Raw genomic sequence first — 12,017 nt, 5'->3', positions numbered from 1 at the left:
TAATTATAAGTCATTTAATGGGTCAATCTCGAACGGCTAAGAGCCTATGATAAGTAGTAAATGTATCTACATACCCAATGAAGGTCCATATGGCTAGGGGATCCTATTGGGATTTTTTCTATAGGTCACGATTTCGACCTTCAGGGATATAGGGTTTTATTTAAAATGTCACTCAACTCAATGGTAACCCATGTGTACGTGTTTAAGACAATGTATAGTAGTGTAGCCTAATTAAGTGAAAGGATGAGCAGAAAAATTCGAAACCAAATTCCGTACTAATTATATTTAGGATTGGGAGCGGTATATATTTTAAGTATTTTTTTGGAATTGGGATCATCTTATTCAGAACATAGATTAGTACCACGGTTTGTTGATTTTTGGGGCTTGATACCGTTGGCACCGAGGACTGGTATGGGATAGTACTAGTTCCATGTCCATCTCTACCTGAATGACACTTTAAGGAGTTGTATTGTATAATAATGTGAAATATGTTTGTTGGTGTACAGTTAAAAATAATAGTGTACGGCTAATTAGCAATTTTTTTTTAATCTTTCAATGGACCATATTTTATTTATTTCATTTTTGTTATTTATTTATTTTTTTTACCAGCTTGCAATGGAGCATATAAGTTTAACAAGTCCATATGAACATGTTTAGTCTAGCTAACATGCGTCAAAACCTAACTGTTAGCTCAGATATTAGACATAAATATGGTACGATATTGCTAGATATATATATAATCTGTTCAAAAGCCTACTTAAATTGCCGATTAGGCTTATATAGTGACCCTATCTGGTGATTATAATATCATTATGCAATCAAAGGCCAATAATCCGTTGCAACCGATCCATTAACAAGTTCATGGCTTGACCGATTCTGATAACATGTGATAACTGCATTATAAAGATAAAAACTTGTTTTTTTTTTCATATGTGGGACAAGATTTAAAGCTTTAAACAAAGTTCGAACCTTATCTTCTTGGGTTAGTTTCATAAGATGTCTTAATTCAGACATAAAAACGTCTTTTTCAATAAGTTATCCAGAATTGAAAGCAACGGTAATCAAACTTATAGCAACTTGAATCTTGATTAGTTGTAGATTTTACAAAATAAAGAAAAGCAACTAGCCAAACTCAAAGTTATATATAGCAAAAACTAGTAAGAAAAACAATAGAATTGAAAAATACACAAGGTCGCGTTTGGTTCACAGAATTTGATGGAATCTGATGGAATTGGAATTCAATTCCATTCCTTAGTGTGTTTGGTTGGTTAAAGATAGAGGAATCACATTCCAACGGAATGTTAACATTCCCTCATTTGATGGAATCTCCATTCCTTGGGAATGAGGGAAGGAATCTCATTCCGTCCCTCACTTGAATCTTCAAAAAATCAAAAACATTCCGTCAAATTCCATTCCTTCAGATTCTAATTCCTTTGAAAGATTCCATTCTTTCCAAAAATATTTCGCAAACCAAACGCGCCCTAACTTTCTTCACATTCTAGTATTCTGCTGAATTGATGATAGCGGGTGCAGGCCTGCTGGGCTTCGATCCCCAATAAGCCCAAAAGATTAGCAAAAATTATATTCTATGTGTAAAAAATAAAGTCAAAATATGTAGAAGTACGTTAGTAGTATATTTTGCGCTAATTGGTGTAAAATCATTGATACATGCTAGTATCGTATCTGTGCGTTGCACCGGATACAATTGACAGGAAACGCGTGCAAAAGAAAGAATGGGGAAAACGATTGTGGGCTGCAATAAAGGTTTGTGTGTAAATGACTGCAACGTGGGTTTTTATGGATGGTTGCAATATTTGTGGGAAAGGTATTTTAGATATTTTCCTGCGTAACTTTCAACAGGGGTCTATTCTCTTTATTATGTAATATAGGTATAGATATAAATTATTTTTTAAACATTTAGATATAGATTATTAGATGAAATATGTATATTTATATCACACCAGACTTGATACTACTATATAACATCAGAAGATAGGTAAAAGTTAGTCGTAATATACTGATAAAATGGTGTAAAATAATTGATACATAGATGTATGTAGTAAAAGTAAATATGTTTATTTACACCAAACTTGATACTCCATCCGTCCCATATTAAGTGCTCACGTTTGACTTTTTGAGTTTTTTGTTTTCTAACTTTGACAGTTAATATTTTTATTTGTGTTATATAAAATTTAATATAACATATATGAACTGATTGAGTTTTAAATGTATTTTTCATTGTTATAACTTTCATCAACTAATATATAACACAAACAAAAATATTTGCGGTCAAACTCGGAAGGAAAAGACTTGACCAGTTAAAATAAGATAATTAAAATGGGACGGAAAAAGTAATATTTAGTATTTACAAATACAACTTTCTCACATTAAAAAATTCCATAAGCAACGTCTAGAAAAATCTACGTTTCTTCATTTTAGTGATATGATAGACATGGAATTCAAAAGTTGTATTTCTAATATATATTTCAACACAAGTTGTTTAAAAATAAATCCTTTCAATACAAAAGGCCATTCAAAGTTTCAGATTATATATCGATCAAAGAACAGAAGAAAAAGTCGTGACTTGTACGGTCAATAAACGAGAAACAAAGACAGCGACATTTGTACGGTCAATAAAGGACAAACAAAGACAACAAGGTTTTGATTGCTGTATTCAATAATATTTGGTGAAGTGAATATGGAATTGTCCCGTTTAAGTTTAATCGGAAAACTCCTCATAATTTATTTTTTTAATTCATAAATATTATAGGACCTTATCATTTATTTAAAATATAAATACTATTAAAATGTTTGTGTGTGAGGGTTCCATCTAAGCTTAGATTAGTAACAACCCTATATTTACTTTTTTCATAATATGTTACTCTTATTTTTTAATATTTACTTGCATTTGATATGAGAAAACACTTCCCTAGACAATCACGCCGTCTTAGTGCGTATTTAACCATAAACTGTTACAAACCATTCAAAAGAAAGCGCTCATGAAACATCACTCTCATGAGTTAAACATATATATTTGATATGTTTTACAAGTTAATGATATGTTTTATTAAAAAGGTTAATGGGGAATCTAGCTCCGGTTTCACAATAGAATACCCTCGAATCATCTCGTATGAGCCATATGATATGTTGGTACAATACATCTATCTTAAACCTTACATGATTTGAACACTTTAAAGGATTGAACCCGTGTTTTTAGATTTTCGTATGTGAGCCCAAGCTTAAAAGAATTGTTTTTTGAATGATATATATATTATTAATATATTAATAAATGTAATATATATAAAAAACAATACAAATTTTTTAAGAATTCTCCTTGTTATCACTTCAATATTTGCAACCGATCGACAACTATATTGACCGACTTATATGTCCAAAGCTATATGCCTATATATCTATTGGTGATAAATCTATTACAAATATTGAGAATAGTGTCCGTCAGTGTGTCACTTATGCAGTTATTAGACAAATATCCACGTGATGCGGCGGTGTCACGACGAAAGTAATGGGTGATGGTGGTGGTGGCGGAAATTACGTTTATAATAATTATTCATATGTCTATCTTTTCTTTACAAAAGTTATTTTATCAAAGTTTAAATCGTTTCAAATTTGCTATTCGTTGTGGTAATTATGAGTGTGGGCATTAATGTAAAAGTGATTGATGTAAAGGAAATTAAGTGATATAGTTATTTTAAAAGTTGAGAGATGCATGTTATAAATAATACAAGTATAATTAAGGGTATTATAGGTATCTTAAATGAATATATTTTAATTAATGAATAAAATAAAAGATATTTTGAAGTTATCAACTACTTAGTTAAAAAAATTGATAGAAATAAATATTTTATAATTTAGTATAGACACAATATATTATCAAACTTGTACGTTAGCCCAACTGGACATTTAACGTCTCTTATGTTTTTCAGCCAAATGTTGGTCATAGATTTGAAACTTTTGAAATGTTTATTGGTAAGTCATTGTCAATGAGGTGGACATGAGAGTTTTTTTTTAGCATTTAGCTGGTTTCATCCAGAACGGTAGTGAGACTTCCACCGCCAGTCATGTCCTCAGATTGACTGTGCTGGTGACGTGGTCGATTTCTAGCGGACGATGAAGCGACAATACTGTTGAGTCCAATCACCACGACGGTTGAAAAAATAATAATATATCGATTTAAGTGGTAAGTTTATCAAATTATCAGTATTCAATAGCGAGGAGAAAAAAAACTGAATACAAGAGTCGAAGCATACCAACTTTGACTTTCTCCACTTTGTGTAAAGTCAAAGAGAAGCTTTTAATGCGTTTATGGATGCTTGGACACTTGAACATTTCATTGCCAATTATGGACCCTTATCAGAATCATCCCCTTCATTTCCTACACCTTCACCACTCAACATATATGCACTACTTTAAATACATAAACGATCATTCGATATTATCTTATCTCACATACAAATTTAGAACAAAATCTCTAAGTCCCTTGTAGCCTAAATAACTTCCCATCTTTTGGTTTCGAAGCTATATATTTAGCGTTACAGCTATATATAACTTAGTTAACCAAAGGGACAATAAAATGAAGATATATAAGGGTACGAATCATGAGATATCCGGATATAAGTATATAGTCGTTATCAAGATTTTTATGAAAACAATGCAACACTGCATGTTACATCGATGGAAATACATTGAAGTCGAGTCTAAACAAAAGTGCGAAAACAAAGTCGTGCCTAAAGATGTAAGAGAAGGGCAATTCGCCGTCGTTGCAGTGAAGTGTGAGAAGCCTAAAAGATTCGTTGTCGAGTTAAAAAGCCTTACGAATCCTGATTTCTTGAGACTTTTAAAGAAAGCTGGAGAGGAATATGGGTTTAAACATGAAGGTGCCATTACAATCCCTTGTGAACCTCATGAATTACAAATGATTTTGCAAGAAATGAAACACAATTAGATCATTAATTAAAAAAAATGTGTACTATGTACCATGTAGTTAGTTATTATACATATATCATACATATATTCATATATGTAAGTGAAAGTATGTGCTATTGATTCTTTTTAAGGAATGTTGTCTATTGACCTCATATTCTCCTTTTACGTTCTTTGGATTATCATCATATATAATTGTATATCATGTACTCTTGGTTTGGCAATTGGCTACATAGTCCACTTCAAAGAAAAGACTACCCTTTACTCCTTTAGCTCTTACTTGTTACTTCAACTTGAAGCATTGTTTTCTACAGTTCTCTATCCATATAATTCAGTTATAAAAACTTCTAGAAATAGAGTTTGGTTGTGAAGGTACAAAAAATACAAGGGAAGAAAACATGGCAAAAGGGCTGTATCATGGGTCTTGGCCCATTTAGTTACACTCTAGTAGCGGCTATTGGCCTGTTTCAGCTATCAGGCTCAAGTGCTCCTTCAGTAACGGTGAATGCCTGAATGGTGATTAATTAATCTATTACTAATTTCAATATTTCATAGACCCTTAAACATGCTTAAAATTTGATGCTGACAAATGACTTATCAAAGGTGAAAATTATAAGGAAAAAAAAAAGTAAAATAAGAAATAGTGAAATCAATATTCAACCTTTAGACATAGGATTTACTCTATATCTCATTGGTGTCATGTAACCGGTTTGCAAAATTGGATACACATGATGGCAAGTACCCCAATACGTGATAAGCTTGAAACAAAGGAACCAAGTTTGTTCACTCAATAGTAGATGGGGTGTCATAAGCATTCTAGCTATTGTAAAATTTAAGTTTCATTATCTAGTCTTCAAGCTTTAGTGAGATTGATAGACATTGACTGAGTACATTTGGGATGGCTTCTTTTAACTTTTCTTACATTTTAAAGTTATAATGTGTTTAGAGGATCGTATTTAATAGAGAACATAGAAATAGCATTTTAAGACACACGGTCTGTTAAAGAGTTAAAAGTATTATGTTTCGTTATTATTTGTAAACTTTTTAAAGAAAATTATTCCATAATTCGACATCTTAAATGCCTTTCGGACGATGCATCTAGGTCTTGAGTTAAGCATGATGTACAACTCATCTTAACAAACAAGACAACAATATATACAATCGCTGAATCGCAAACTTTAGTATGACTATACGAGTGTGATGCGGATCCATCAGATGCAAATCCAAAACCAATACAAATCTTTAATTTTTTGAAAAATCATTAAAATATGGTTGTATATAATCAACCAAAAGACTGCTAAACTTTGAACATAACAAACTTATAAAAGCCAAAATTCAAAACAAAAAATTTAATAAAGTAACATTTGATGGACCCTAGGTTATTATCCAAACATTTAGGAGTATCTTTTTAACATGTGATGATGTGAGTATGTGACTTCAAATTATTTCACTAAAACAATTAAAATCTAGAATAGAAAAGAAAAAAGACACACAAAAATAAAATTCAATTTTCTACAAGTTACCCCCAAAATCAAAAATTTGAACTCTCAAAAATCAAAATGTTTCCTTTTCCTTTTTGGGTGTCAAAGTAAAAAACAAAAATAAACTATCTTTACTAGCAGCAGCAGTTTACCTTTTTCTTCCCAGGATCTGGGTTTGTCTCTTCGGTTGCCATCTTTCCATCTCTTTCTTGTAAGCAATCAATCTTTCCAAATTTGTAAACTTTAAATTATATATATGTATGTATCTCTATATATATATATTCAATATTTATTATTATATATGCATGCAATTAGGCTTTATTACAACATGAAATGCAAAGTTAATTTGGGGGTTTTGTTATTTGGGTATTAGTTGTATGAAAGTTGGGTAAGTTGTACAATATGTTAGTTTATATTTATACAATTGAAGTTGATAGGTTTATGGGTATTGAAGATTATGAAGAAATGTTATCATGGTTGGCTTTGTTTAACGAAAAATGTGATTTTTTTTCATGATGTTTTTTGTGATTTACATATTGCATTGTTGGTTTTCGAATCCTCACCCCATGCAAGAGCCGGAGGTCCTTTTCTACCACTTAGATAGAACCTGGAAGCAACCTCTTTACCTAGGTAGAGGTAAGGCCCTATACACCGTTGAGGTATTGGGATCCAAAACCCATGGAAGACGGCATTGGGTGTTACATTTATTGTTGGTTTTCGAAAAGGGCTTTTTATGTTGTTATAAGACTTAACTTCCATTGTTGTTTGGGAATATGATTCATATATAGTCCATGACAAGATTATGTTTTGACTTTTGTATATATTTGTGGTTAGAAGTTTGAGTGTTAACTTTTTTGGATTCGAGACTGAATTATGTATCTTGTTATACTTTAAAGGTTTGAAGGTCATGATCATGACACTGGTAACCTTGTGTTGAGATAGTACACGAAAATGGAGGCACAGTCACAAGTTCCCTTTGACCACGAGACTTATACCCAACATGACGATGTGTTTGTTAAAGACGTAATTACATCTGAAACAAATCATGTTCCATCTGATCAACCAGGTAAAACGAATATATATTATGTTTAGTCGAATTGCTTTTCGGTGATACATAATGTGGTTAGTAACTTAGTATGAAGCTAATTGGAATCTTAAAATATTAATTTAGTGAAAAAACGATCACGACAATGGGCAGCATGGACACGTCAAGAGGAGGAAAGCTTCTTTACTGCACTTCGTCAAGTTGGCAAGGTAAGGTTCACTGCATTAATGCTTTTATATCTTCTTTTGAAAGGATTAAGAAAATTAAGATTATCATGTGTTTCTTTGCAGAATTTTGAGAAGATCACATCTCGTGTGCCAAGTAAAAACAAGGATCAGGTTATTCTCTCTTTGTATAACTTTATGTTTTGTTCTCAACAATATGACATTTTCTTTGATAATACTAATAGCTTCTCCATTTGAAGTTTTATTTTTCACCATATTGGAAATTTCAGGTTAGACATTATTACTACCGTCTTGTAAGGCGTATGAACAAGTTGCTGGGTCCTGAACTTACTCTTGATGCCAAAAATTCCAAAGACACAAATGCTGCTATGCTTCGATGGTAGCTGTGTGTGTATATATATATATATTATGTATATTTATGTTTAATATGATTGCGATTAGTCACATTCTGTAGAAAGTATATGGATGATGTGTATGACCAACATATATATATGTATTCATATTATAGCAATTTAATATCAGCACATCGATTTAATGCCCATATCTTTCTTTGCAGGTGGTCATTACTTCAAAAACATAGCTGTAAAGCCTCAAAACTTCACTTGAAGCCTCGGAGATTCAAGATATTCTTGGAGACCTTGGTTAGTTGGTTCACTATAGTCTACACACTCAATTTTTTTATTATATGATATGTTGTTTAGTTACCTTTCTCTAAATTGATAATCTTTTAGGTGAACCAATTATCAAAAGACCAAAAGAAGAATACAAGGAAACGGCCTAAACAGGGGGGAAACAGTTCTACTGCAAGACAGCGCAGAAGACCAGGTCGTTATATTTCATTGTGGCTACTTTAGTGCTTAAAGTTTTTCTATCTACGTGCTTATATTATTTAAGAATTTTGTTCTCTTATAGGTAAAACGTCGACAGATGCCTATAAGAAATGGGAGAAGGCTGCAAAAGCTGGAGTTTCATTGGTTGCTGATGCTGCTGAGCATTTGGAGCGGACAGCATTGCATAAATTAGCAGACAGTGTACAAAATGTACAAGGTAAGCCGCCATACTAAATAGTATCAAGTCGACTTTGTATCTTATTAATGTAATTTTTGATATGCGTTCAGGAAACAAGGGTTCAGACCTTACTGCAAAAAGTATTCCCCGAGTGCCAGATTTTTGTCAAAATATAAAACTAAAACTTCAACTCTTCCCAGTTGATGAAAGTACACGCAGAGCCTTGGAAACGGTAGGAGTTATAATAATAATGTAATATGTGAAGCTTGATCGACTTGTTATCTAATATTGGTATAATCTTTTCACAGGACAATTACAATCCACATCTGGAGCTAACTTTAAGTACCCGAAAGAAAATATCTTCAGTTTTGGAACGTATGAACTGTAAATGGGGTAGTTCTAGCGTAGCATCTGGGGAATTAACACTTGTGCCTTATGATGTCCAAACCTTAAATATCACAAACTGTCAGAAATGGACTCAGGATTCGGTTTTAAGTGCTGGCGACATATATGCAGCAATTGGAAGCCCTCCCATTTTCCGCTTAAGGTTTCATTTTACACATTCTTTCCTTTAAGGTATATTTCTAAATAATGTGTGACTGTCTCATTATTTGTAATTCTTTTAAAGGTATGGTTGGTTTGGCAAGGCTGACTGTATATCTACACCGATCCAAGATCATAAAGTGACACTGGAATGGGCTGACAGCCAGACGAACATAAGTGTCGGTGATCTGCTCTCAGAATTGTCCCATAATCCAGATGCCAACTGCATGGGCCCGCCCCTGCCACCTGGTTCTCCTTGTCAGAGTCAAGTTTCGTTTAGTTGTGATTCATTTGATGCTGCTATTGCTGCCCACATAAAACAACATCATGGCAAAAATGCCTTTCAGCCCACCGTTGCAACTTCAATTTGGAATGCAGAAGAAACATGTGATGCCTTCTCATTCCCAAAGAACAGTGCTCCTTCAGGCTCTCTTATTGAGGTGAACAGTTTAGCTGCATTATTGTTTTCTTTTGAACTGATTTTAATTCCTTAAATGGTGGCGGAAATAACAAATCTTGAAGCATAATTCTTTTTTCCCTGAAAAGTTGCTAATGCTTCTCAATTTATTGATCATCAAACTATTTCAATTCTTCAAAATTTAACACTTTGGCCATATCCAAGCTTTAAAACATATATTACCAGACTATATACTCTCATCTTTATACAATCATACTATCTATCCAAACTAATCCTGCTAGAAATGTACATTCGTCTTCCACCTTCCAAAAAAAATGTCTCAAAATTAGATGTTCCATCTTGATGCATACTTAAGTGACACGCTTCTGTGCTGTTCATAGAAATCAGTTGAGCAAGAAGAGCTGAAGGATGGTTATCCTGAAGAAGTAAATTCAATGGATGAGTGTAGGTTTGTTGGAAATATTGAGAATGGTTCTGCAAAGGATATCAGATCGCTTACTGATATATACTGGGTCTGTTTCTTTAGTTTCTAATCAAGAATGTAATGATCTGTATTTGTTATTTTCGCAAGATGGTCTAATAATTTTGTTTTTCTTCTATTGCAGCCTGACTCTTTAGGACCGTTAGATTTGGATGCATCATCGTGTAGATATACTAATGATGTTATTTTTAGTGATAGTCTTGGAGGATTAAATTGCCTTATAAACAGCAGCCTTGACAGTTTTCAGAATTGTTCATTTTTTGGATTGGGGAAGAAAGAGACAGCATTAATCGCAGGAGCTGGAGAAACTGCTTCATCCTCGGGTTACAAAGCAGACAGCAAAGTTTGAAGTCAGTTTTGCTGAACCATAACACTTTTCATGAGGGCGACTGTTGTTGCTGATAACCTTCTGTGTTGATATAATATCCCATATCATGATCTGACTTTAGCATTGTGGAAAAAGCCAACATGATGTTATAGGAGAGTTTCTTTAACATTGTACAAAAGTAACACTCGAATTGATGATTGTCAGAGTTTCACTCTTGAAAAACATCTTTAATACCTAATTATGGAGCATCATCCTTTTGAAACACGATGTTTGCTCAACATATGCATGAAAGATCCAACCATATATATGTCCTCAAATGTTAAATGTTCCAAAATCGTACATCAAACTTCTTTCTGGCTGTTATATTAACTTAGACTTGTGCTTTCTTAGATGGTACTATGATATGGTTTATATGAACTAAACTTGGACAGACACGTGTGAATCACAGGATGGTTTTGTTAACCTTTACATGCTGTGTTATTACTTTTGAGAGTTGGATTACACATCTTTGAAACAAAATACTTTCACTGCCCGTGTAATGTTTGGTTCTGCTCATTTCTAAACATAAATTTCGCAAGTATTATCCATGATGTTGATTTTGGCCTTAACGCGAACCAAAATGTATAGTTGCAGCAAAGGCTGATTTGAGTACACATATATCTGAGTTGGTAATTTAAACGTCTAGCCTTGCTTCTTGTGCTACTTTCAAGAGTCAATGAAATGTTCGGTTCAATTTGGCAAGCATTATCCATGATGTTGATTTTGCCATTTAATATTGCTAAGCAAGATGTACACACACATCTGAACTAATTTGATTCACTACATTGAAAGGTTGTGTTTGAACCCAAACAACTACAAAGAATTCAGTTCTGTAGTCATAGTCTCTACTTCTCATGTTATTAGTTTAGTTTTGTGGTTAATTAGGAATCCAATCCTTGTTGTAGTCAGTCTTTATTGGTCGTTTTTAAGTTTCACATACGAGAGTAGTATATGTATATGTACTAATCCTAATACCCGTACGATGTACGGTAGCTATATAGATTGTATCATAAAGAAATTCGAATATGTCTCATACATAATTCGTGAGTTTGAAATAAATTGTTGTTAAAGTAAATCGATGACCGAAGCTAAATTATAATAAACATTAATGATAAATATAAGATATGTTTTAGTTAGAGTTTTGGATTTACCTTAAATTTTTATAATCACATCAAAATCGGACTTGCAAGCATAGTGGATGACGACAAATAGTCTTGTGATTACGGATCATAAACTCAAAATTTTGAAGTTTTCATGTTAATTACTTATTATAAGTAATTAAAGTAATAGAAATTGAATAACTGAGAAAGAAAAATAGACAATTTATTAATAAGAAAACGATCAATCAAATAAGATTATAATGTATTTTGTATTAATAATATTTAGAGTTTAATTCTAAGTCTAATAAGCAAATTGAATCTATATATAAATAAAAAGTTAATTTAATTAAATAAATTAATTAAAAGAACATGTGTCGATCAAGAATTACGTCACGTGTCATTTCAAGAACATCTCAATTATGTTTTAGTTTATTGGTAGATATGATAT

General features: G+C 32.5%; 1 protein-coding gene across 2 annotated transcripts; it reads left to right on the top strand.

The window, feature by feature from the left end:
- The first annotated feature begins 6,484 nt into the window (after window positions 1-6,484).
- On the top strand, window positions 6,485-10,780 carry LOC122582155 (TSL-kinase interacting protein 1). 2 transcript variants are annotated; one of them, XM_043754510.1, is made up of 13 exons: window positions 6,485-6,633; window positions 7,319-7,488; window positions 7,594-7,676; window positions 7,758-7,805; window positions 7,922-8,031; window positions 8,209-8,293; window positions 8,384-8,477; window positions 8,565-8,699; window positions 8,771-8,892; window positions 8,969-9,207; window positions 9,289-9,643; window positions 10,002-10,133; window positions 10,227-10,780. In XM_043754510.1, the coding sequence occupies exons 2-13, from the start codon at window positions 7,374-7,376 to the stop codon at window positions 10,449-10,451; spliced, it is 1,743 nt and encodes a 580-aa protein (XP_043610445.1). In that variant the 5' UTR covers window positions 6,485-6,633; window positions 7,319-7,373; the 3' UTR covers window positions 10,452-10,780. The 2 variants fall into 2 exon arrangements, with proteins under 2 accessions (XP_043610445.1, XP_043610446.1); XM_043754511.1 differs by lacking the exon at window positions 6,485-6,633 and adding an exon at window positions 7,043-7,058.
- The last annotated feature ends 1,237 nt before the right edge of the window (window positions 10,781-12,017 follow it).

This window comes from Erigeron canadensis, chromosome 9, assembly GCF_010389155.1.
Source record: "Erigeron canadensis isolate Cc75 chromosome 9, C_canadensis_v1, whole genome shotgun sequence".
NCBI lineage: Eukaryota > Viridiplantae > Streptophyta > Magnoliopsida > Asterales > Asteraceae > Erigeron > Erigeron canadensis.
The sequence above is the reverse complement of the archived record's forward strand: the minus strand, read 5'-3'. Positions and strand labels throughout refer to the sequence as shown.